At 40.3% G+C, this 25,197-nt stretch overlaps 6 protein-coding genes across 6 annotated transcripts; 5 read left to right on the plus strand and 1 right to left on the minus strand.

Moving 5' to 3' along the window:
• Positions 1–1,041: 1,041 nt before the first annotated feature.
• On the plus strand, positions 1,042–1,965 carry LOC131213591 (proteasome subunit beta type-1). Its single transcript, XM_058207665.1, has 2 exons — positions 1,042–1,182; positions 1,271–1,965. The coding sequence occupies exons 1-2, from the start codon at positions 1,100–1,102 to the stop codon at positions 1,881–1,883; spliced, it is 696 nt and encodes a 231-aa protein (XP_058063648.1). The 5' UTR covers positions 1,042–1,099; the 3' UTR covers positions 1,884–1,965.
• Positions 1,966–2,698: 733 nt separating this feature from the next.
• On the minus strand, positions 2,699–4,455 carry LOC131216177 (endothelial differentiation-related factor 1 homolog). The gene is made up of 3 exons (XM_058210594.1): positions 4,127–4,455; positions 3,533–3,693; positions 2,699–3,108 (listed from the first exon to the last, which is right to left on the minus strand). The coding sequence occupies exons 1-3, from the start codon at positions 4,254–4,256 to the stop codon at positions 2,956–2,958; spliced, it is 444 nt and encodes a 147-aa protein (XP_058066577.1). The 5' UTR covers positions 4,257–4,455; the 3' UTR covers positions 2,699–2,955.
• Positions 4,456–4,763: 308 nt separating this feature from the next.
• LOC131214923 (prostaglandin E synthase 2) lies at positions 4,764–6,327 on the plus strand. Its single transcript, XM_058209267.1, has 3 exons — positions 4,764–5,308; positions 5,380–5,720; positions 5,780–6,327. The coding sequence occupies exons 1-3, from the start codon at positions 4,937–4,939 to the stop codon at positions 6,243–6,245; spliced, it is 1,179 nt and encodes a 392-aa protein (XP_058065250.1). The 5' UTR covers positions 4,764–4,936; the 3' UTR covers positions 6,246–6,327.
• Positions 6,328–8,668: 2,341 nt separating this feature from the next.
• Positions 8,669–19,403, plus strand: LOC131205738 (tyrosine-protein kinase Abl). Its single transcript, XM_058197969.1, has 7 exons — positions 8,669–8,810; positions 11,220–12,164; positions 12,265–12,851; positions 12,918–13,113; positions 13,466–13,589; positions 13,659–13,804; positions 14,581–19,403. Exons 1-7 carry the CDS (start codon positions 8,669–8,671, stop codon positions 17,436–17,438), a joined length of 4,998 nt encoding a protein of 1,665 aa, XP_058053952.1. The 3' UTR covers positions 17,439–19,403.
• Positions 19,404–21,317: 1,914 nt separating this feature from the next.
• Positions 21,318–22,053, plus strand: LOC131216496 (selenoprotein F). The gene is made up of 3 exons (XM_058211006.1): positions 21,318–21,431; positions 21,497–21,606; positions 21,670–22,053. The coding sequence occupies exons 1-3, from the start codon at positions 21,384–21,386 to the stop codon at positions 22,010–22,012; spliced, it is 501 nt and encodes a 166-aa protein (XP_058066989.1). The 5' UTR covers positions 21,318–21,383; the 3' UTR covers positions 22,013–22,053.
• A 1,310-nt stretch (positions 22,054–23,363) lies between these two features.
• On the plus strand, positions 23,364–24,346 carry LOC131216706 (nucleolar protein dao-5-like). The gene is made up of 2 exons (XM_058211262.1): positions 23,364–23,469; positions 23,561–24,346. The coding sequence occupies exons 1-2, from the start codon at positions 23,458–23,460 to the stop codon at positions 24,239–24,241; spliced, it is 693 nt and encodes a 230-aa protein (XP_058067245.1). The 5' UTR covers positions 23,364–23,457; the 3' UTR covers positions 24,242–24,346.
• Positions 24,347–25,197: the final 851 nt, after the last annotated feature.

Raw genomic sequence — 25,197 nt, forward strand, 5'->3', positions numbered from 1 at the left:
ATGAAACACCGCACGTTCCCAACCTCCCACTTCACTGCATCTGGTTCCGGGACCGTGTTTAAAAACTGCACTTATCTTTCTAATGTTTCTTCTTTTCTTCTACCACACCATGGAAGAGCAGACCTCCACGAAAACTGGTCTGCTCCGGTCGATCGTCTGTGTGAAACTAAGAATTTCTTGCTACCGCTTTTCCATACGCAGCGCGATCCTCGCTGAGCATTCTTGATCGCATCTTCCCTCTACAGCACCCAAAACTCCTTCTTGCCAATGTGTGCGTTAAAGAATACCCCTAACGGTTCACACATCTTCTTTGGTGCCACACAAACGTTGTGAGCTGAAATATGAATGAAATTATTCATTGTGAATACGATACTCTTAGGCATTCGGAAAATAAGAACCATCACACAATCCTTTTTGAGATCGAGACGATCGAGACGATTCTCTTATTGTATAATATGCTCACGCATAGTTTTTCCAATACTTGTTTATGCTCAGCTCAGCTCAGCATCTTAAGAACAGTCAACAGTCGTACCGTGTTATCTTGAAAACAGAATTCGGAGAATGCTGGGTATGTATGAGTAAGAAAACCGGAACGAGAATATTAAAGCAGAAAACACTGGAAGAGAGAAAAGGAAAAATTGTACAGAATGGGAGAGGTTGCTTTATGCAACAACACAGTATGATCAAGTGAAAATGGGTGAAACAAAGAGCTTTCAAGTTTAATTACGTTTTTCCGTTGGATTCGACGAAATGTGTTCTGAAGATGTTCGCTTTTAAAATGTGTTGCACTAAACGAACTCCATGTGAAATCTTAACGTATGCAATTATGTGGAATCGCAGCAAATCGTCTAAACTTTGTACCGATCATTCGATGCCTATGCTTTGTTTTGTTTACAATTTCAAATATAGAACGTTCGCAGTGTGATTAACCGGCGGCACTATGACAAAAAATTTCAACCTAGGACCTTAAACGAAAATCAGACCTGATTGTGCCGTCAAATTTTGACGTTGATGACAAGAGCATTTCAGTTAGTAAAGAGTAAAGTCATCAACAGCAAGTTGTGAACAGTCTCTGCGAAGTTATTCTCACAAATCTAAAATGCTTGGAATCGAAAACTTTCCGGAATATGAAGTGTCTGGCGTTCGTAAGGCATCTTTCTACCCCTACGAATCGAACGGAGGGTAGGTTGAGAATTACGCTCTAGCGGTTTACCGACTTTCCAACGGGGTTAGATGTCGTGAATGACTTGGCCTTTTTCTATTCTTCCAGGAGTGTTGTGGCTATAGCCGGCGAAGACTTTGCCGTGATTGGCGCCGATACTCGTCTCAGTTCGGGCTATTCCATCCATACGCGCACGCAGAATAAACTGTTTCGTTTATCGAACAGTATAGTTCTCGCGTCTACCGGTTGCTGGTGCGATACCCTCGCCCTTACCAGTCTGGTTAAAGCGCGTATGCAAATGTATAAGGATCAGCATCAGAAGGAGATGTCAACACCAGCCGTCGCACAATTGTTGTCGATTCTGATGTACAACAGGCGATTCTTCCCTTATTATGTTTCCAACGTTCTCGCTGGATTAGATTTGAACGGAAAGGGTGTCGTGTATAGTTACGATCCGATTGGACACTGTGAGATGACCACCTACCGTGCCGGTGGTTCAGCCGGACCGCTTCTGCAACCAGTGTTGGACAATCAAATCGGGCTTAAAAACATGCTCAACACAACCGCAGAACCGGTACAACTGGAGAAAGCTGTGTCGGTCATTAAGGACACGTTCATTTCCGCTACGGAGCGAGACATATACACCGGAGACTCGGTCATCATCAACATTTTAACTAAGGATGGAATCAAAGAGGAAACTCTGCAACTACGTAAAGATTAATTTTTTGGGAACCCTCTCACTTATATTCTTTGGTCAATAAATATTGGAAAACGCTAATCTGCGAGAAAAAGTAATCACTCTACAGTACTGTCTTCTTAAGTTATGTTCTTGCGTCTACTGTTTCAATTTCATCGGTGTTATCAACCATCATCATGCGCGAACAACAAAAAACTAAAATCAATATCACCAGCAACCCACATTGCCCAAATTAGCACGTTCTGTAAAACATTTATAAAAGAAATCAGAAAGTAACTGGCCAATTTACGATACAGAAATGGCGGAAAAGCCTGCTACATTTTATAATTTGGTTCGAACACTCGAACATCGAATGATTATAAAAAACTCAGTCAAATTGTCGTTATGTCGTACTTATTAGTCCGGCTCTACAACCTACAACTGAGAATTCATAGCCTCTTCTTTCTAGAAACTCCTACCGCTCGTGAAAAAACGCCACGCGATGGACTGGTTCGTCTTTTACCGTTTGGCGATTTGCCTTCAAAGCACAACGAGCCCAAGAAAAGGTCAAACAGTAATATCAATAGAATATTTACCGTCCTTTTGCCGGCTCTGCCATTGTGTCCAAAATCAAACTACCGTAGTAATCGATGCAGTTAATGTTCCGTAATATTGAAAAGTGCATTAAACCGAGTGTATTGAATCATATACTGGGTTCCATCTCCTCGATGAGTAACTGTATGAGTTTTGGGAAGAATGACAGCCTCAGACCCACATATGCTCGATTACGATTCTGGATCTGGAATTTTTACACCTGTTTCCAGAATGTGCTGTTTAGAAAGCGTTACCAAATATGTGTGAACTGATTTATTTTCCAGACGAATAACTTTAGTTGCAACGCAACATACATACGACACACGTTTGTTTCCTATTCGGTCGGCTCGCTTTGAAGTTTATGCAGACCATAGTGAAAATCCTCGGCGCCGAACGTTTTCTTTTCACTACGGTTGATTATTAGCGATCAAGAAGCTTTTAAAATTAACTCATTGCCACCGATGTTGCATCAGCATTATTCAAATGGCAGTCACGCCTCCCAATAGATTATGCCTCCCGACATTCACTTCTTAGCGGGAGGCACAAGCGGGGTACCGATATCTTTGCCGCGCAGTTTCATTCCAATCACACGTTCAATCTTCCCTAGAATCAAGTTGTTGGGAATGCCTCTGCCTGCTTCGTAGTCGTTAACGATTTGTGGTTTTTCACAAATTTTCTGTAAGTAAAGGAATAAATGTAGAGTTGTCTAAATGTAACACATCGTTCAAAAAGTCCCGGGACTAACTAAAGGTCTTCTCCAAAAGGTTGCCGCGTTTGCTCACAATGGAACAAACGATCACAAATCAAAACGATAACCAAATTCAACGAATTAGGCTTCCAGCTGCCTTCTCATCCTCCGTACTCGCCAGATCTTGCACCCACCGACTACTGGCTCTTTACAGTAGCATTTTGAGTCAAAAAACAAATCGTTCTACAAGCATGGCATTGAAAAGTTAGAGAATGCTGGAATGATTGTGTTACACTTGAAGAAGATTATCTTGATGAATAATAAAGAATTTTGCCGATAAAATGATGTTTTCATAGTTATTCCCGGGACTTTTTGAACGATGTGTTATAGCTAAATGTAGAGCTGAGCTTACCGTAGCAAGATCTTTTTGGCTTAGACCTTTAGCCTGACGCCCCTGCATAATCAATTTTGCAACAGACGCGTTGACGGTTTTGTGGCGTAGTTCATCTGTCTCACGGTCCAGTTTGGCCGTATTTTTGGTTGCGGAATGTTGTTTATTAGTTCCGGCATTATCTGTAAAGGAGATAAATAATGGAACATTTGTTGACCGTATTGAATTGCTTAAATTCAGTCTTATGTGATTTTTCACCATTGAGGACGAACATAATGTTTACAAATAAACATTGATTCATTATTATGGTCTCATAATGTTACGAAATGTTAATTTACAAACAAGGGAGTTGCACAATTTTAGCCGGCTAGTTGTCAAAAAGAATCTGATGAAATTTTTGGGATTTATTAGTTTTCCAACATTGGGAAAAACATACATTTAAGGTATTTAACATGCTTCACATCAATGCCCAAGCAAAATAACACAAACACACCCTTGGCCGGCACTTTGCTTAGATGCCTATTGTTTTTGTCAGTCAGAGTTCGGAAACATGCCGACAAAATGGGCTTGTTACTATTTCTCTATTGTCTATTCGGAGCGCTGGATAGTACTTACATTTTTGTGTAGTTTCTACCGGTATTCCCTGTCGACGAGCTTGATTTACGGCTGTTTCAGTCTTGAGAGTAGACGCTTTCGGTGCCTTTTTACGCAATACGGTTACCGTGTCCCAATCGCTTTCAGACATGTTTTATCAGTTTGCGCACGTTTTTCCTTTGTAAGTCGTAATAATGCCGAAAAAACTTAGAGATTGCTACAATCAAATGCTTCAAATGACTATATTTAGAAACACTCTCGCTCTCTTTCCGACACTGTGGCTTCAACTTCGGAGTTCTTTTACCAACAGAGAAATTTCGAGAGAATTGATCTAGGATCTGCCATATGGACAAAACTTGACGTGCCCTGTTTCTTCTTATTTTCTCTCGTCTTCTGTGTAGACTCCTTGTAGAAAAGCAATGTTCTGTTTATGCTGTATCGTTCACCGTTCTCCAGCCGCGAGCCCTAGCCTACGATTCGAATCGAAACTTTGCGTAGGCGTAGAACTAAATAATCCAATTGCATTTCTTTTTAATTTTGATGACAAACAAGACAAATAATAATAATCGATCTATGCGGCCCGAATCATTTGGTGTTTGCAGTTCCTCTGATTCAACCCTGTGTCTTTACTGAGTACTGTCAAAATGTTGGATGGTGAAGAAGCGATAGAAAATTCTGATGTTTGATTTGTTTTGTTTGATCGTGTCCGACCGGCTAATTCTAGGCAAAGCAGTAATTGTGATCCGGACACATAAATCACGCCTAAAAGTTTGATATATAATTAAAAACACATAAAACGAACATATTTTACTAGTCTACGGTTTGTCGATCATGGCAACTATACGTTTGAGCCCTATTGTCAACTTTGCGTTCAGGACAACACTTCGAGGGATATCGCGTAATCCAAATGTAAACTTTGTGCGCCATTTAGCTACAGGAGCTGGCAAAAGGAGTGCAACCGGAACTCTTGGATTGGCAATGAAAGGGGTTTTTGTCGGAGCGCTGGTTGGAACGGGATGGTCTGGCTATAAATTCTTCACAGGTAGTGGAACAACAGATCACATGCTTCATGAGCATGTACCGGCCAAGCTGTTAGAGAAGGTGCCAGATGTAAAAATATTCCGCAAAATAGTAAACCCGAAGGATACTTCTGGTTTGGATTTGGTGCTCTTTCAATTTCAAACGTGTCCGTTCTGTTGCAAGGTTAATGTTGTTTCTATTTACAATCTTTCGTAAGCATCCACATGGAATGGGTTTTTGTTTTATAATTTCAGGTTCGTGCTTTCCTCGATTATATGGGATTATCGTATTCTGTAGTGGAGGTGGACGCGGTTCTTCGGCAGGACATTCGATGGTCAGACAGCAAAAAAGTGCCGATTTTGCTAGCAAAAACCAAGGACGGAAAATATGTCCAACTGACGGATTCGAGCATGATTGTATCTGCCATTACTAGTTACCTTCAGGACACCAAGCACGATATTGGAGACTTGGCTCGATACTACCCTTCAATATCTTACGAAAATGATGCAGGGAAGAAAGTGTTCGACATTATGAACAAATATTTTGTAATGCTTGACGGAAAAAACTACGAAGCAAAAAATAAGGAAGCGCAAGAGTAAGCTAAATCACCAGTACAAAAGGTATGATGAAAAGTGTTTTTAATGTTTATTTCAGGGAGGAACGGAAGTGGCGTGCGTGGGCCGATGATCACATGGTACATTTGATCTCTCCCAACGTTTACCGTACAATGGATGAAGCCTTAGAGACTTTCAACTGGTTTGCAGAAGTCGGTGATTGGAACAATAGCTTTCCGTCGTGGGAAAGACACCTTATGGTCTATGTTGGAGCTTTCGCTATGTGGGGCATTAGTAAACGTTTGAAGAAACGCCATCAGCTAAGCGATGACGTGCGATCGCACATCTACGATGCTTGTGACCGTTGGATCGCTGAGATAGATAAAAGGAAAACAACTTTTCTTGGAGGAAAACATCCCAATTTGGCTGATTTGGCAGTGTTTGGCGTTTTAAATAGCATGGAGGGATGTCAAGCGTTCGCAGATTGTTTAGAAAACACAAATATTGGGCCTTGGTTCTACGCGGTTAAAGAGCAAGTGTTGAAAAACCGCGGAAATGTTGTTTAGGCCGTTGATTATGAGCAGCTGATAGAAATTATATACACTTAAAGTAATAATAAAAATGAGCCACGTCGTGTCATAAGCAGTCTGTTTGAGTCATAAACAATTGGGAATTTAATATGTCCATTTAAAGTGTGTTTACATGTCTGAACAACGCTGGGAAGGCATCGAAAAATAAGTTTTAGTTCGAACATCAGAAAATTTACGGTGTTACACTTGTCTAAGACGATATGCTCAAGAACTCAACAGGAACTGAACTTGCATCCCTTCTGAGCTCCGTAATTAGCGGCAATCGATACGACCGGCCGAGCCAACCCATTTTACAATGGTAACCCCAGTTGTGTGTGCTTCAATTGAACTTTGAATTACTACATATTTATACCCGTTCCGTTCTTCTAAGATAAAAAAACAACATATTTATGCTCCAATATGCTATAACATACTTTTTATTTTTACCTTTGACTTCTCTCATTTTCTTCATTCTCTTTTACCATTTTGAAATCAGTAGTACAAATAAATTTGGTTTGATTTATTAACCGAACTTAATTTATTAATTTTTTATTGTGTAACCGATATGTTTAAAAAACAATGCAAAATTTAAGAACAGACATCTTTCACTTGAGTTGCATAAGCATACGTCACTCTACTTCTAAGCACATTGTATTCGCAATAAAACGTCACATTCATATTGCATACGATTTTATAATACAGCTTCTTCCTAAGTTTTGTTGGGCTTATAAACTATAGGGTACCATAGTGCGATTGGCTTGCATTCATTAGTATTGAATAAATAGAATTGAGAATATTGTCTTTTTTTCATGATTTTCTGTGCGGAATGATAGTTGCGTGCCAGTTCCGCTTCCAGGCTCGCTGTGTTGTCAAAGGAAAGTAGAATCGCGAAAGCAACAGAGGTGTGCGTGAGACGTGTGCTGTGTAGAGCACATATGTAGTGGTCATCTCGGGCAATCTGCATAACGAAAAAGCGCTCCGTAGTCGACAGATTTAATGCATCATCCGCTGTACGTATAATCATTTTTTCGCCTGTGCTAAACAAGGCAATCAACTGTGACCAAGTGTGTGTAAAATTCGGTGTTCTTGCATCTGTTTTCCGTTTTTCGAACGAAGTGCCTCACGGATGTGGACAATCGGTCTCCGCCGAGAAAAGGAACATAAGTGTCAGTACTGGATTGAGCGTGAACCTTTTTTCCATGCAAACTTATTGAACTCCAGCTAATTGATTGAATCAAGTAGCCAGGAAGTAACCTGGGCCGAAAGGTGATTCCCACATTGTCCCATTGTCTCACAGTTTGGCTTCGGGTTTTGAGTTTGGCTTGATTGGCCAAATGAAGGCAGTGAGTGAACTCTGAAAATGGAGAATCGTGGTGCCTGCCTGATAGCGAAAAAACCCCACCAAAGACTTGTTACAAAACTTAGTTACTCAACAAAGCTGGTTCGGTGTTCCATTTTGCAGAAAAACTGTGAGATTTTTATTCCCAATGAAAGCCTATCGATGCTTTATTTCACTACATCGCGAAAGCCATCGATTTGCTCGCTACGTTGCGTAGCGCGCTGTCACGACAAAACATGACGATACGGGAAAAGGCCCATTCCTTCGTCTGCAAATATGTGTGTCTAATTTTCGAATTAATCGTAAAATTTTGCGTAGAAAAGTGGTAGCCCCAATCCTTTTGAAGGTATGATGAGAAAAGCCTGCTTTAGTCATGTCCTGTTGCTACAGCTGTCAATCTTTAGGTAGATTTCCTTCATTCTGATCTGAAGATATCCATTTCAGACATTCTTGGAGCAAAGAGACCTTCAGATTTAACCCTTATGAAGTGGTGGTGGTTCCACTGCCAATATTGTGGGTCCATGATCAACAGCATGGAATTTTTGTAAATATGTGTCTTGTCGGCTTAAAGTTGTACGGTTATGCATGATAGTGAGATTACAATTGTTTCTTTGGTGCAAAGGTTTTCCTCGGAGTAGCTCGGGAAAAATATGTGTGTTCGTGCAAGTGATTGAATTTTTCCAATGCTGAAGATTGTGCCCGAAAAATGCAGCTCTAAAGATATTACAGTTGTGGTGGTGCTTGGCTTGCCGTGCCGTGAAAGAAAATTACCCGGCGGGGGGTCGGCCAAGGCGAGAAAGCAGGCGAATTGTAAATTTGTATCGGAGGAGGGAAGGTGCGTTGTGCTGCGGCTGGTTTCTCGCCAAGCATTGGGATTGGCAATTGGAAAGTGTGCGTTGAAAACCAAGTACGTGAGCGAATGCGCAATCGCACACACATTCGGAAGGAGTGCAATCGTTCCGTGATAATCGGATCCCTCGCGACCGGTCTTGTCTTCAGATACACACATTTTAACCAGCGTGTTGGAGTAGGTTGGTGCTTTGTCTAGTCAGTGTCACAAACCAGCGGCACGAAGTGTGCAATGGGAGCCCAGCAAGTGAAAGAACGGCACGCAGCAGCGTCCTCGCTAGGAGCCGGCAGCTCGATACGTTCCAGTCGCAGCAAACCACGTTCATCAAAGGATGCGCGTACCCTGGGCTCGAATATATTCACCGAACATAGCGGTAAGACTAACAAGTGAAACAACACGTTGTTTGTTTTTTCAGGATTCTGTCGGATGTCGGACTGTGCTTGCCATTGTTTATTCCATTTGTGCCAATTGCACGTAAATGTATGCAGCATGACCAATTATTGTCAAGCAACAACAATTGGTGTACACAAAAAACAACGATCGAAGAATTCTTATGAAAAACTTAGAAACAGGATGTAGGATATTGAGGGAAGTTTCAACTTCCAGCTCAAAATCAAATGGAATGGTGCAGGACGAATAGCATTGATAGCACGGGGGTAAACAACTATGAAGTTATTTCAAACATTAAGCATATTTTTAAGTAGGAAGTCTGATTCTACTGCTACTGCGCCACGAAAAGACGGATTCTTCTTTGTTGCGTATTGCTTCCTTATAGGGCATTCTAGTTGAGAGCTGCTCCACTCGACATAAAGAATGATAAGTTGCTGGATAGCCAGACCAATTTCAATCGAATTCCATCGAATTACAATCGAATATGGAATTCTGTTTAGAGGTTGCTTTTACTCATTTGAAGGTTTCTTTTTTAACTTATTACTTTATAACGCCTTTTTTATAACTTTATAAGTTTTATATTACACGCTTCATAGACATTATGTTAACTAACTTAGCTACAGTTCAGGTTCGACATTGCAATTAGCCTGGGTGTGGGTATCGTCAAGCCGAAAGTGTAAAGTATATTTTCGGATGTAAAGTATTACTGTATGCATTCAAGTTTAAAATGAAAGAAAAATCAATGTTGTTCTTTACAAAGAGATAATTGTTTTCGATTTTTCGACGAATCAAAACAAATGTTTACACCTTTGTTTTGCTTTTGTTAGCCTTCTGTAAGTGCTACATTTGAAAAGCAGATAAAATGTTGGGTCCCATAGACTCCTCTGTATTTACTCCTTTGATTGTTCCTAGTGATAGGTATCCAATTTTATGTGGTTACTATTCTTTTTTTACCAATGGGAAGTCAGTGAATTCTTTTTCAACTGAAGCTCGATTGACCGCGACTTTACTGTTATTAGCGATATCGACAAAATAAACTAGTTATATGTTTCGGTAAAAGTTCGGGGATGGATTCCATTGCGTTGACAACATACAATGCTCCGATGTAATGAACAGTCTGTGACTTGCCTATAAACTTAAGGCAATGGATTCCGATCGGAGGTTTGCAGCTGATATACGGACAATCGACTTTCCCACAAAAGGGATCGCTTGATTGATTCTAAATTCATTAAATTGTGGCTGATGTTTTGGCTTGCGGAATATTCTAATATTACAATAAGAGTTAAAAATGGATAAATTGTGTTTCCTCACCGCAGAGAAATACATTTAAGGGGACGGAGCATTTAATGTTCTCAAATAGGAATGTAAAGCGGGAAAAGCTATACTTAAAAGGATGGGGATTGATCACGTACTTTTTGGAATGAGTAGGAAACAATATTATCGAAACAACTGTTTTACGTAATAAAAACGTTTCACGTTTCCAAAAACATCAAATTTGGAAAAGAAACAACAACAGCAACAACTAATAAAGGTAGAGGGGTGTCTAATTTTTTCATCATACATTGAAATATTGAAATTCAATTATTCCATTTACGGTTAGAAGCATAGACAATGGTCATAAATAAAGGCACATATGGTTTATGTTATGGATTATGGATTTTTGTTTCTCGTAGCTGGAAACACAAAAATGGGAATACTATCTTGAATATAACTTCGAACTTGGATCTATAAATGATTCGCGATATCGTTCAGTCTTTTGCGAAAACGTCTGTGAAAATGATCAATACCAATCGATCAATTAACAATTATAGACAAATATAAGAAGGGCGATTACATGACGATAGGGTTGGTGGTTTTGAATCACCTCAGCTGGTGGTTTTGAATCATAGTAATACGATCGAAACTTTGTGGTTTTAGGACGATGTGTTTTGCGTGATCAATATAGTTATGCGCTGAATCAATAAAAGCGAGAGACGATTCAGCGGAGGGATTGGATGCTGAAGACCTAATTGGGCCAGTTTGAGAAACACGGCATTAGCATGGCAATTCATGTACCAGTTTGGCGTAGCTTTTGTAATGTGATCATGTATCCTCAACTCTCGATGCTATGTTTTATCTGAGTTATGTGTGATGCTATGTTTTTCTGTTCTGAGAAGTTAAGGCATAAGACAACCAACAACTAGCAGAAGTTAATGCTTTCTATTTGCCATAAAAATCCGTTTTGACTAAACGAATAACGAGTTCAATGCAATTTTTAATCCTTCTGAAGGATTTTAGCGAGCGGTAAGATGTAACGTTTCTATTTTGCATTGTGTTTGCTGATAATTTGTTGACCTAGAGAGTACGGACTGATAGCTTTTACATTAATTTGGTTACTGTTTTATTTTTCCAGAAGCACTGCTTCAATCTCGACCGCTCCCACATATACCTCCTCCGGGAAGCTTGCTGCCAACAGACTTACTAAGCCAAAATCAAGATGTATCCGAAAATCACTCTGGTACGATACATTCACAGGGAAGTTCAAGCACAGTGCAGTCCAGCTTTGAAAATGCACATCGGTGGACATCGAAGGAAAATCTCCTTGCACCAGGACCAGAAGAAGATGATCCGCAGCTGTTTGTTGCTCTGTATGATTTTAAAGCTGGAGGAGACAATCAACTGAGCTTACAGAAAGGAGAACAAGTGCGAATACTTTCTTACAACAAATCTGGCGAATGGTGCGAAGCTCATTCCGATTCTGGCCACGTTGGTTGGGTTCCGTCCAATTATGTGACGCCACTCAACTCACTGGAGAAGCATTCATGGTACCATGGTCCGATTTCGCGCAATGCTGCCGAGTATTTGCTCAGCTCTGGTATCAATGGAAGTTTCCTAGTAAGGGAAAGTGAGAGTTCTCCCGGTCAGCGTAGCATAAGTCTGCGGTACGACGGACGCGTTTATCACTATAGAATATCGGAGGATTCGGACGGCAAGGTATACGTAACGACAGACGCAAAATTTAATACATTGGCCGAACTGGTGCATCATCATAGTGCGTTGCACGAAGGACATGGTCTGATAACACCGCTACTGTACCCTGCGCCGAAACAAAACAAGCCAACAGTGTTTCCGCTGAGTCCCGAACCGGATGAGTGGGAAATATGCAGGACAGATATTGTGATGAAACATAAACTTGGAGGTGGACAGTATGGAGAAGTATATGAGGCTGTATGGAAGCGATATGGTAACACGGTGGCCGTAAAGACGCTGAAGGAAGATACGATGGCGCTTAAGGATTTCCTAGAGGAAGCTTCCATCATGAAGGAAATGAAGCATCCTAATTTGGTCCAGCTCATAGGTGAGTGCCGTGATTGATAGATCTGGATCTTACTGGACAAATGCTACGAAATCTCACAAACTATGCAATAACCATTTTTTTCTTTTCATAAATATTTTAGGCGTTTGTACAAGAGAACCACCGTTTTATATCATCACCGAATTTATGAGCCATGGGAACTTGCTAGATTTTTTGCGTACAGCTGGCAGAGAAACGTTGGACGCAGTGGCGCTGTTATACATGGCCACACAAATTGCCTCTGGTATGAGTTATCTGGAGAGCCGAAACTTTATTCACCGAGATTTGGCTGCGCGAAACTGTTTAGTTGGCGACAACAACTTAGTGAAGGTGGCTGATTTCGGGCTGGCCCGATTGATGCGTGATGACACATACACAGCTCACGCTGGCGCTAAATTTCCCATTAAGTGGACCGCTCCGGAAGGTCTGGCATACAATAAGTTCAGTACCAAATCCGACGTATGGGCCTTCGGGGTTCTACTTTGGGAAATAGCAACCTACGGTATGTCACCTTATCCGGGCATTGATCTGACCGATGTGTTTCACAAGCTGGAATCAGGTTATCGAATGGAGCGACCTCCTGGATGCCCCCCGGAAGTGTACGATCTGATGCGAAAATGCTGGCAGTGGAATGCCCAGGATCGTCCAACATTCAAGAGCATTCATCACGATTTAGAACACATGTTTCAGGTAATAATAAAGTGCTTGTCTTCCTAACAACAATATATCTTATTGGTATAGATTTTTTGTTGACAGGAATCATCCATAACTGAAGCCGTCGAGAAACAGTTACAAGGGGTGTGCATGGTTCCTCCGCAGCTTACGCCGCAAATGAGCAAGAAACCTCACGGTACCATGCCACAGCAGGCTCTGAATGCCTCACCACCGCAGCAGCAGGCTCTACTACAGCCGCAATCACTTTCCCACGAACAAGCTACAACTCCGATCTCTGGTTAGTTCTACACTTAATGTTTATCAAAATTACTGGAACTTTAACTCAGCAGAGCAAATTTACTATTTTGTTGTGCAGCGATTTTATGTTAAATTCATCAATTCCTTGCTTGCATTGCTGGCAATGCAGAACTTGGTTCATTTTCGCCTGGCACTTGACACCTTTTGTCGTTCATAGATAGATTCCTAATATATTGGCCTACAATTGCTGAGGCCTTACGATTACCTGCACATTCTTTAACAGAAAGTAATGTTTACCGCTATTGGGTGTACTTGACAGTTAAGCCAAGGTTATTGTAATAACAGCTAGAATGTATCATCGAACAAAGCTTTTTTGGTTCACAATATTTCAGATTCAGGGTCAGGTTCGAAGTTTAGTACATTTGGGAACAAGCAACCAACGACAGCTGGTGTACAAATGCGTCGAACAACTAACAAGCGTGGAAAAACTGCACCAGCACCACCAAAAAGGACTAGGTAAATTTGAAGTGTGGTTGCTAGTGCCCATAGCCATTGTTACATGTTTTGTTTTCTCTTGTTTCTCAGTCTATTGTCATCGAGCCGTGACTCAACGTATCGCGACGATGAGAGTTGTAAAGCGGGAGACTTCGAGCAGAATGCCAATGGTAAAACAAATCCCATCATGAAATCGTCCTCTTGCAGTAGTTTCCTTATTGATAAGCTGTTTCGAGGTATTTCAACAAACCGCCGTCTATTATCGTTGATTGCTTTTTTAACTCGCTTAACAAATGAGATTCTTGAACTATTTGGCATCCGTGTTGAGTTCATGTACTTTGCTTAATACTTTAACATACAGATAACAAATGCTTTTTAAGCTGTGTTTAAATATTGTAATATATTTAGCCAAACGTGACAGTACCTAGTACTAACACCAAAAATTCCTAGTTTTGTACTACTGACGTGCGAATAAGAAACTATATGAAACACAGAGTTTCTGTCTAATTCATTCGGTTGATCAAAATGGTAAACTTAACTCAGATTTGACGGATTGGATGTGTGTTTTTTCCGGATTGATGTGAAACTAAAGGATTGAGACTAATTGGAGGAAAATATTATAAACTTATTTGATTTCATTTTTTTCATACTTCGGTAAGCTAGTTACGGTGGTTATAGTTTGTTTCGGGAGCACCATACTATTGTGCCTAACTAATGTTCCTAGCTATTTGAAATCTTGATTTCCTTTTGATTTTAGATTTATTTCCTCAATTCTCCGAGGAATTGAATCATAAATCATGTTTAAGAAATCATTCAACACATTTTTTACATTCACCAAATAATTTCTCATTTAAGAGTCGCAGTCCTAATTAACCGATATTTTGTTGTTCTCAAAAAACTAAATTTGTGCTAAGCTTTTCAAGTTAATGAAACTAATTACAAGTGTGTAAAAGATGGTTTCGTTGTTCCGTTATATTTTTTTTATTAATTATTTATACATTACGTGTTATAGGTTTTACTCGGGACATGGTGAGCCTTATAAACAGAGGTACCGATTCGGAGAACGAGCATACAGAAGTTACACCCGACACTGATACGGACAATCAAGAACCGCTTGGGTTTCAAAAGCCGTTTCAACAAAGCTCTTTCAAACGAGCTCCAATTATGGGAAACCGTGGACTTGAAACGCGTAGCAGTAAACGATTGTCGTCACAACAAACGCGACGCGATCAAACGCCGCCTAGAGTCCCAGCGCCAAGTCAAACAGGTGTAGGTACCTCTGGACTACCTCATCAACCGATATTGGGTGCACTAGAAGTGCAAAACGTGAAGAAAGCAATCAATCGATACGGAACTCTACCAAAAGATGCTCGAATAGGAGCCTATCTTGAATCTTTACGCCAAAGCGATGGAACCGTGGTACATCAACATCCGGTCCAGCAATTGTCACACCAACAACCGGTTAGCGCACTCGGCTCTGGCAAACAGCTATCGAATCAAAACACGATGTTGGTTTCAGAATCGCTACCACCACCAATAACGGCAACTCCCAACGTTGTATCAAATAGTATATTGGTGCAAAGAAATCAAGCAATTAAGTCCCAACCCCAAATGATTCGTAGCAATTCATCCAGTGGCGTGACAATGTCCAACTCTGCAACAGCTAGTCTTTCAAAATTGCAGCGCCATCGCACGACTACGGATGGGTCGATGATGAGCTTTTCTTCTTTCCGAGGAGTAGTTGGAAGCAATAGTCCAAAGCGAACTGTTCAACCCACTTTGGCTGATCTAGAATTTCCACCACCACCCGTCGATCTTCCTCCGCCACCGGAAGAGTTTGACTCGCCGTCCGATCAACGTGGTTTAAGCATGGATCAATCTGTACCATCAGCTAACGATGTGAGTAACACCGAGCCGAGCGTCAAAGAAGCCAGCTCACGGTTCGGTGTGAGCTTGCGCAAACGCGAACCTTCCAACGACTCATGCAGCTCTCTGGGAAGCCCTGCGGATGCCGCAGCTAACGGTGTAGTTGATCAATCATTCTTGGCAATGCCTCCCAACCATAATGACATGAAAATGGAAGCGAAAAAAGCCCCTCCATGCAAAGATGCTACGTACGTGCCAAAATTTTTGCAGGCTGAAGAGAATAGTTGTAATAACGGAAGCAACAATGAAAAAAGTATCAGTGGTGCTGTAGTAGATACACCCGACACATCATTACATTTGGCCAGTGATTCATGCGAAATTTTAAATCAACCAAAAGCGACATCGCCACATCATTCTTCTGAATCTCCTCAGCCAATATCCCACTATAAATCGTCGGATGTGGTTAGTTCCTTGCGGAAACCTGTACCAGTATCAAAGTCCACCATCCCTACAAGCAGAAAAACTAACCTAAGTAGTTGTAGTCCTTCTGCTGAGCCACCATCTTTCAAGACTCAGCTGAAAAAAGTGGAACCGGGAACCACAGTGAAAAAAGAAGACAACTCGGCCAGTATCATTGATTTTAAGGCTAGACTTCGTAAAGTGGATCCAAACAATGTTGACTTGTCCAACAATGGTGCTGGAGTCAGCGGATGTGATCTTGAAGACTCGCTGTCAGTGGACAATAACAACAAGCATCAGCAACATCATCATGAAAGCAACACTGTTAACAGCGTTCACAATAGTAATGTGAGCAGTTCTAACAATAGTAATGGTAACGTTTTGAATAATAACGATAATTCAGCGTCGTCGTCTTCTTCCGAGAACGAAAATCATCGGGCAAAGGTAGAAGTTAGCGATGGGGTGAAAAAAAATGGCACCAATTTCGGCGTTTTCAGCAAAGCTCAAGTAGATCCCAGCAAGGAGCTGATCCTAGAGAACAATGCACTCAATTCGCTCAAATCAAAAAAGACAAATTGTCCGTCGATAGTGACCGGCCTAGCGCCGATTGATAGTAACAAGGTGATTGAACTAAAAAAGACTGAAATCAAAATTGAGCTGAGTGATGATCGTAAACGGGAAAGTTTAGAGGGTAACTCACTCAAGTTGGATAGTGGCGGTAGCAGTGGCGACAACCTGTCCACCGGAAGCAGTGGAGCGGGCGCCGAAGAAGGGGATAGTAAGCGAAAGAGCACGGGCAGCATTAGTAGCTTGAAGAAGCTATGGGAAGCAAAGGAGTCGCCAAATGATCAACCGGTACAGCTTAGCCCGAAGATGGGTACAAAATGTGTCTCCAATATGATACCTAGGATGAACAATAATGTAGAAACAGACGACCATCGCGATAATTCGCTCAACCACCACCAGTTCGATCAATCACAATCGAATTTACCTACCGGTGCTGCGGCAAGTTTATGTGGCAACAAGAAACCAGCTGTTCCGATGAAACCTTCCAAGTTTTCTTCAATTTACGCAACTCCGATACAAACCCAAGCTGTTCCTTCTTCAACGCTCGGTACAGGTAGTGCAGTGACTTCAACTAACGTGGCATCATCCGGTAACGTCGCTAAGCTGAGTGATAACACTGCACAGACATCTGAGAAATCAACACCAGCACCGTCAACACCAGGTGAAAGAGAACAAATTCTGGAACAAGTTCAGCTACTGCAGGATAGTTTAAAGTTATCGGTGGCAACAATTTCTGGTTCTCAATGGTTAGGTATGAGTGATCGCCTCAATTTACTGCAATCGTATTGCATCGCATTTTCCGACAACGAATCTCTACCGCCGCACGCCAAGTTCCATTTCCGAGAGTTGGTGAGTCGTGTTGAAAATCAGTCACTATCTTTGCGGTCAGCAAGTAACAGAAACATCAAGGACAACGAAAAACTGGTACTCGAGGTTGGTCAATCTCTCAAGCAAATATCAAATGCCTTGCATAGGTAATTTCCAGTAAAATTGTTTAACTTCGATGAGTCATTTTAGTTTCAGTTTAGTTCCGATGCGGTATGTAATCGAAGGAGCAAAACAGGCAGAATTCCAGAACGATGGCATAATATGTATATATTTTAATGAGCATATGGAATTTCTTTTGGTATTTTCTTAATGTTTCTATTTCTGTTACATTTAAAACTATAAAACCATATTCTGTTTTCAAAGCACTAGATTTTTCCTATCACTTACATGTGATAGAATTGATTGTAGCGTGATTTTGGACATTTCTTCGGCTCCTGGTGCATGAATCGTTTAGCATTGAAACCGACCTTTGAATGAGGCTATATCTTTTGGATCCTTAAGATTAAATACATCTCACTGTAGCAGTATGTGTATAGAGGTCATGGCCGTATGGGAAGCAATTTTAAGCGTTTTATGTAAATCATTTTAACAATTTTCAATTGGCTGCTAGGGGACAAAACACTTGCTCCTTTTAAAAATTTATCATGGCGTGGTTCAGACGCTCGAACGTGATGATGGATTGCTTTTCATTACAGGGTTTGCTAATTTTGTGAAATTTACTAGCTGTGAGGAAAGAGCTATTACATGTCATATGTTTATGCTCAATAAGATTGCCAAACGAGTAAATTTTAACATTGAAAATGCAACATAATTTTACCAGAACTTTGCAACACGTTTTGAAATGATAAAAGCAAAACTTAACCATGATATTGTGCTGCGTTTGCTTTTATGATGAGCTATAATTTTAATCGTTAGGAAATTAAACCTTTGCACTTGTAAAATATTCATATTTATTGAAACATATTTTTCCGTTTTGAGTCGTGAGAAAAATATGAGGCGTGATTAACGGATAACAATGTACGGACAGGAAACAACATGAACTTTGCATCCGGCCGAGTGGATGTGAAACGCATTTGAAGACACTTTTAGTTGTAACGAAACAAAATGTGTGGTTTGGCTTAGAGTCAAATAACCTTAGAAGACTGTAAAACATGTCATATAGCACAGCGAAATCCTACGCTGTACCGTATGATATTTAGATTACGCATCACCCAACTCGTGATTAATTTCGTGTCCGCTGTAACTCTATTATAAAAATATATCCTTGAGCGCAAAGGATCATAAGCTTTGCAACGATACCAAATTGAAATAAAGCAAGAAGCATACTGAAAAAGGAAAATCAAAACTAAAATCTATTATACTGCATGCTGTCCATGACCTTCGAATTCATCAGTCAACAACTAACACGCAACTAGCATAATGAATAATGAAATAATTTGAAAACAATGCTAAACCACAGAGCAAACACTATTATCGCGAACTTTAGGCCAAAGAGCTCAAGACTTTTTTTCTAGTTTTAAACAAGAAGATACGTTAACAGCGTCAAAAGTCGGCATATGTCTAAAGGTAAAGGTGAATCAAACGGGTAGTCGTCGCAGTTGTCAGACGATAAATTCTTCGTCTTTATTTCGACAATATAAGTTTAATTTTTTAAATTCTCTTGCCAAACTGTGGGGAAAACTGTAAAAAGTTCAACTTCCCAAAGCATTCTGCGTAAAGAATTACGTATACTACAATTACATATGTCGGCGATTCGAAACATAGCTACCTTCTCAAAGGAAGACCATTTCTAGAATTTCAATTGTAGGACTAGACTCATTTGGATAACTTATCGAGACCAAATCGGTTGATTTCGTATTGGGCTGGCATATGTTTCTGATAAGTAATCTACGGGACTCGTTATAAGATCCCATCTCATCGGATCATTAAAGCACCAGTGCTTGAAGCTGAATGCTGAATGCAACCTATATAAGGTTGCATATTTTGTGTTTCGCTTTCTCTACATGCAAGCTTCTCCTCTTTGGAATATTTTCCGTGACAAATACTAACCTATCTGAAGTTTGCTAGATGTTGCAAATGTATTGCATCAGTAAGAGGCTTCCTTCTAGAAGGCTTTCTCCTCATTAATGCTTATTTATCCTTTTTCCACGCCTGATTCTTAAATCCGAATGCTTTAAGGAACTGGAACTTTTTACGAAGCGAATCGTTAAAGCGTAAGCAGTTCTTTCTTGAGCCAACGAAAAAAAATAATTTCGTGTTAGTTTAGTTTCCCAAAAAGTTTTTTGTGAACAACTACGATGTCGTATAACACATTGCACTAATCAAAAACGTGTGTCTAGCTTTCTCAGTACATTTATGTTTAGGCTGCAAATGGTGTCTCCTTGAACTAAACGTATGCTTTACAGACGCATGAATAATATCGAAATGCAAGATTTGTATTGCTGGTATTCTTGGAGTATTGATAATATTAAGGCAACATACCCATGGCTCCTCTTGTGCGTAATTGAACATTAAAAGAGAAAATGCTAGTCTTAAATGGTTATCTAATTATCATTAGCTTATAACTCATAAAGATAGGTGTATGGGACTAGGCAGGTTGTATGAAAAAAGCACGTGAAAAATCCTCGTTCCGTCTTCAGAATGTTTTAATTTGATTCAATTTGCATTTTGTGGCAAAAATGCTTCACTTTCATACAATTGTGTTTAATCTAAGTTAATATTGCATGCCAAATATAAGGGTACTGTTATTTTATTTCCACATGCGGTTTAGTGTGGGTGTCTGCAGACGAAGTGCGGACATTTTGAACAACTCCGAAGTTGTACAACAATTTTACACTGCATAGGTTGTTTGTCTACAAATATTTGCCTGATTTGTTCAATAAATGCTATATTTTCGATTGCGCCAGAAATCCGAATTACTAAACAGCGCAGACACACGACTTAACTGTATACCGATAGTACAGAGAATTTCGCGATATCGAAGAAATAACAGAGAGCCCAAAATTAAAGTGCAGAATAATCAATAGCGTACCGACGAAAACAAACGATGTATTCTGGCGTGTACACGCACGGAACATCAGTAGCAACAATAGCGCTCTGCATCTTATTGTGTATTCAGAAGTTTTCTCAAAAAGAAGAAAGGGCTTCGCACCTTTCACGTATATAATATATACAAATATATTTTAAGAAAGGATGCAAATCCAACCAATAAAGGATGATCTTAAATCATAGGAGAAACTATTACACCATTTCATCCGTACACATCTACACTCATATCTACACTTATTTGTACTTTTACACGAAAGGCATAATGTTCATAACCTACGATAGTATTACAAAAGCATTAAATCCTGCTTATAGCGATACGGGAAAGAAATGAAGAACAATGAATGGCTGTCTTTCGCCCTTCACAATGAATAATAACAGATAATTAGAACTCGGAGAGGCGAATAGTAAATTTATCGTGAAATAATAACGTACAATATTATTAATTTTGGAAAGAAATCTTATAAACCCAACCAACCGTATGAGTAACAGAGGAGTATTGTTTACCGATCGCAAAATGCGAAACCTTACGAGTGTCTCGGCAGCGTCGGTGGATTCGACACTTATTCGACCCGGAGGTGTTGGCATTTTCACAGCAACAACGGCCAGTAGCGGGGCGTCCTAGTTCGGTAACAACAATGAAAAAATTATGCGATTTCTTTATTCGATAGTCAATAGTGTCTATAATAATGAAATGAATTGTTATTAAGATATAATTTCCCACTTTTGTTACTGACACCGACCATATAACTGTTAATATCATGGTATTGAAATTGACAACATTTTTTCTGTTTCTGGTTATTTTTGTATTAAATGGCAAAAATCTAGGCATTTGCGAGAGATCCAGATATTCGTACAAATGTACTAAACGTTAGTACAATTTTTTGGTTTGCAATTCGTTGCGTTACAAGACGTTACAATTGTAACGCTTAACACGGCCGCTTTTTGCTGATGGTGCGGCTTGTCAAAAAAAATGGTGCGGTCTCGAAATTCGTAAACAAACCACAAGAACCACAAACCACACTACGTATCGATCGAGAAACGAACATCATGCAAAGATATATCTACGGAATTCTAATGTTGGTCTTTCCCTCAGCCGTAAGTAGACGTAATGTTTAACGTTTATTAGTTAACAGCGCACTTAAAAAGAACTATCATCCTAGGTTTTGGCCGGGTTTTCCGCAGAAGACTGTCGGGAATTGGGGCTCGTTAAATCACAACTTAGCTGCTCATCTTGCAACACCTTGAGCGACTACGGTCTGAACGAACTGAAGTAAGCTACTTTTGTTCACAAAAACCCACCAACCCTTGCTAATAACCCTTTTTCCTGTGCCAGAGAACACTGTTTGGAATGTTGTCAAAATGATAAAACAGTCAAATCATCGAAGCTGAAGGTGTACCCTACGGCAGTGCTGGAAGTCTGCACATGCAAATTTGGGGCCTACCCACAAATCCAAGCCTTTATCAAGAGTGATCGCCCGGCCAAATTTCCAAACCTAACAATCAAGTACGTGCGAGGCTTGGATCCAATAGTGAAATTAATGGATGAACAGGGAAACGTGCAGGAAACCTTGTCTATCAACAAATGGAACACAGATACTGTGCAGGAGTTCTTTGAAACGAGATTAGCAAAAGTCGATAGTGGGAACGATTATTTGAAGAATAATCTTGTAAACTAGCAATCATGGTGAATAAAATAGTTTCTTTTCAAAACCTATTAGCACGGTAGGTTTAATCACATCTCTATGATTTTTTCTGTTCCTACTTCACGCCGGGAGCTTGCTACGCAAATGACGAATGGCATCATAAAGGCACTCCGGCGGTGTTCCAACAACCCCATTCGGTTAAAAACGTAAAATTAAAGCAGCAAAACAAATTTTACTTTATGAAGGCCCGGATTAACTACAATCGATCCACGAACGACCCACGCAACGAAAAAGGACCACAATTACGAATATGAAACTAAGCTAATGGAACGAACAGTGGTACCATAAGTACCATGGTACTCATGGAAGAGAGTGGACCATAAGATTCTTCAAATCATAACTGGGACATGGGATAATGAATCAATGGTTTGTGACTAGAACCTTGCTCTTTTTATCGTATACACAAAAAGGGAGTCAACTATAGGAATATAAAAAGATCTTCTCCTATGTTCTGCAAGAGTGACTAGTTCCATACATTGTTGGTAACTACCAGGGAGGATTCAAAATAGGAGAATAGACTACTAAATTTTCATCATGTAGCGGATCCTGTGAAACATGATTGATTTTCCTAAAATCATTTAGCATCTCCTCATCGCCAGAGTTAAATTGTAGGTCGAATGCTTACGTAGGGTTTTGTTATACGGTCAGACTTATATGGGGATTGAATAAATTGTGGACATTCTCGGTCTGCAGATAAAGGAAAACAAGATCAAATTTTTGGTAGCACCACCAAGTCCTATCAACAACTCCATGGAACATACTAGTTCGCGTGCCAGTCCACATCAAAAAGAAATTATTTCCCAGTCGAAGCTGGAGTTATACAGAACCTTTATGGAGTGGAACCTTTATGGAGTGGATGGAATTGAGTGAAAAATAGGAAAAATAATCATTTTCGACCAACATTCAGTATGCTTTATTCAACTTCGGGCCAAGGTAAATAAGTGAAACTGAATATCAGTTTTAAGCGCAGCAGCAGCTAATAGTTTGTGTAAATAGATTACGAACGACACAACAGTGAGCAAACCACTCGTTATACATTAAAATTTTTCCAAAATATGTGTTTTCGACATTATTTAATGCGTAACAAAATGAGGTCCCGTCAACACTTTTATCGTCGTAGAAAGGTTACTGCAACCTCTCCGACTAGGAGAGGCAGGGAAGTGATAATTATCCGTGTTGTCCTCTTCCGCGGGATTCCCGTACCACAGTAGCCACACAAGGCCGGCCTGTGGTAGCGGCGTTGTTGTAAATTAGTTAAGTACATATCAAACCCTGGCCAATTCTTCTGCTTATATTCACGGCTACTGTCACACGTAAGCACAAATGGTGGGAGTAGTGCGAATCGACGGAAATGTATAAAAACATTTTGCTTAGATACGATGATCCATCATTAAGCTTTGTATCGCCACCCCTTCAAGATGATCAAATTTGTGAGTTATTGTACCTTTGCCGGATCCGTGCCGCTTCGCTAGTAAGTGATGGTGTGTCAATATACTCAACGTTTTGTGCTAACTTTTGCAGATCTCCCTGGTTGCACTTTTCGCAGCAATCTGCGTCGCGGTACCAATCGACCCTGTGAATGAAGCCACAAAACCGCAACACTTATCTCATCCCGCGGACACTATAAGCGGCCCGACGCCTGCCCAAAAGAAGGAAGATACTTCCACAGAAAGCCATGTTCAGAGAATTCCCGCGTCCGGAGTGAAACTTAGTGCAGAGATTGGCACCAGCAGCGCTACCACCGAGCCGAATAAGAAAAAATCTGAACGTTCGGTGGACAATGAAGGCACCACGGCCAAAGCTGCCTTCAGGCGGAATCAACCGTCCACTACGACGGTGAGAACTAGTAGTGTGGCCCCTAGCAGCACGACCAGCAGCGCGGTTTCGGTTAAAACTCCAATCGTGGCTGCCCGGTCTAGACGTGATGTGGCCACTTCGACAGCATCTACCATTGTCCCGAAACGTGTTACAACGTTCGCAACGGTGAGTCAAAATGAAGACAACGAGAAGCCTCATTTCGTGCGCCCGGTCCCTGTCCAACAAATATTAAAGAACCTTGGACAATCAGAACACACTGGCGATGATCATAAGGAAGAACCGAAAGATGTAAAACAATCTACAACAACTACTCAACGATCTGAATCAGTCAAACATCCTGCTGATCACAGCAACAGTGACGAAAGTGGTGACGATAGCGAATGATCGCGAACCATTTTTGTATCGCGTTTGTTTTTATGTTAAAGTGCTTTTGTTGAGTTATGAGTTATGTTTCATACAATAAATCCGTAAAATGCAATACGCTTTCGACGACGTGTGCTGTTTGTTGTTTCAGCATCCTAACCAACTGTTTTCAAAATTAGCAGTTGAAGAATCCATAGTTGAGATATAAAGAAGGTTGAATGTTGAACACACTATTGAATCAATTTTATAATTAAATTAAGCTAAATTCGGCTCTTAGCTCTAAAGTTCATGGACGTTCTTACGTTTCCTTGCATTTTAAATTGAAAACTGATGGACTTAAAATAGGCTGATTGATACGTGTGACTGCTGACGAGGACATGCTTGAAAATGAAAACTGCTGGTAATTCACATTTGAAGTAACCATTTCTCTAAAACCTGGACCTGACGCTACGATGTGTCTGAGCAACGATTATCGTAGCGACTATCGTAGGGTCTGGACCGCGTCTTAAAAGCAAAACATCGCAGGATACGTTTTGTGAGGCTTTTGAAATGGAAGAAAAGATATTTAATAAGAAAAATAATCATCATTAAATATCATACTTGGGTCGCGGAGTAGGGATAAAATGTCGTGAATTAATAGAAGTATCGCATGAGCTCATTTAAAGTCAACTGTAAAATTAGCACATTTCAGAAAAGGTCTAATTGATAGCATAACCAACAAGGGATCGATTGTAAACGATAATCATGGTCGTTGTGCGCATTCAATTTCGATGTCTTTCTGAATAGAAATCAAGACTGACAAAGTTTGTTTAGCAAGGGCGTATTTTTGATTGAATAAAGTAATTTTTTTAGCTCGTATCGTTATTCTAAATCGTTGTTCGCAATCGATATTTAAATTCACACAAACTTGAAACACCCTGTAACTGATTTTGTAACGTGAATTTACCGTGTACGGACCGAAATGTTTACCAGTGTAA

This window comes from Anopheles bellator, chromosome 1 (assembly GCF_943735745.2).
Source record: "Anopheles bellator chromosome 1, idAnoBellAS_SP24_06.2, whole genome shotgun sequence".
In the NCBI taxonomy this organism is placed as follows: Eukaryota; Metazoa; Arthropoda; class Insecta; order Diptera; family Culicidae; genus Anopheles; species Anopheles bellator.

What these genes read in the sequence shown, in the direction of transcription:
- LOC131213591 (XM_058207665.1), top strand. Translation starts at nt 1,100, where the DNA reads ATGCTTGGAATCGAAAACTTTCCGGAATATGAAGTGTCTGGCGTTCGT. An exon ending in CCCTACGAATCGAACGGAGG is followed by an intron (nt 1,183 to 1,270) that starts GTAGGTTGAGAA and finishes CTATTCTTCCAG; the next exon opens with GAGTGTTGTGGCTATAGCCG.
- LOC131216177 (XM_058210594.1), bottom strand. Translation starts at nt 4,256, where the DNA reads ATGTCTGAAAGCGATTGGGACACGGTAACCGTATTGCGTAAAAAGGCA. An exon ending in GGTAGAAACTACACAAAAAT is followed by an intron (nt 3,694 to 4,126) that starts GTAAGTACTATC and finishes TCTCCTTTACAG; the next exon opens with ATAATGCCGGAACTAATAAA. An exon ending in GCCAAAAAGATCTTGCTACG is followed by an intron (nt 3,109 to 3,532) that starts GTAAGCTCAGCT and finishes CTTTACTTACAG; the next exon opens with AAAATTTGTGAAAAACCACA.
- LOC131214923 (XM_058209267.1), top strand. Translation starts at nt 4,937, where the DNA reads ATGGCAACTATACGTTTGAGCCCTATTGTCAACTTTGCGTTCAGGACA. An exon ending in CGTGTCCGTTCTGTTGCAAG is followed by an intron (nt 5,309 to 5,379) that starts GTTAATGTTGTT and finishes TTATAATTTCAG; the next exon opens with GTTCGTGCTTTCCTCGATTA. An exon ending in AAAAATAAGGAAGCGCAAGA is followed by an intron (nt 5,721 to 5,779) that starts GTAAGCTAAATC and finishes TGTTTATTTCAG; the next exon opens with GGAGGAACGGAAGTGGCGTG.
- LOC131205738 (XM_058197969.1), top strand. Translation starts at nt 8,669, where the DNA reads ATGGGAGCCCAGCAAGTGAAAGAACGGCACGCAGCAGCGTCCTCGCTA. An exon ending in TAATTTGGTCCAGCTCATAG is followed by an intron (nt 12,165 to 12,264) that starts GTGAGTGCCGTG and finishes TAAATATTTTAG; the next exon opens with GCGTTTGTACAAGAGAACCA. An exon ending in ATTTAGAACACATGTTTCAG is followed by an intron (nt 12,852 to 12,917) that starts GTAATAATAAAG and finishes TTTTGTTGACAG; the next exon opens with GAATCATCCATAACTGAAGC.
- LOC131216496 (XM_058211006.1), top strand. Translation starts at nt 21,384, where the DNA reads ATGCAAAGATATATCTACGGAATTCTAATGTTGGTCTTTCCCTCAGCC. An exon ending in TGTTGGTCTTTCCCTCAGCC is followed by an intron (nt 21,432 to 21,496) that starts GTAAGTAGACGT and finishes CTATCATCCTAG; the next exon opens with GTTTTGGCCGGGTTTTCCGC. An exon ending in TACGGTCTGAACGAACTGAA is followed by an intron (nt 21,607 to 21,669) that starts GTAAGCTACTTT and finishes TTCCTGTGCCAG; the next exon opens with AGAACACTGTTTGGAATGTT.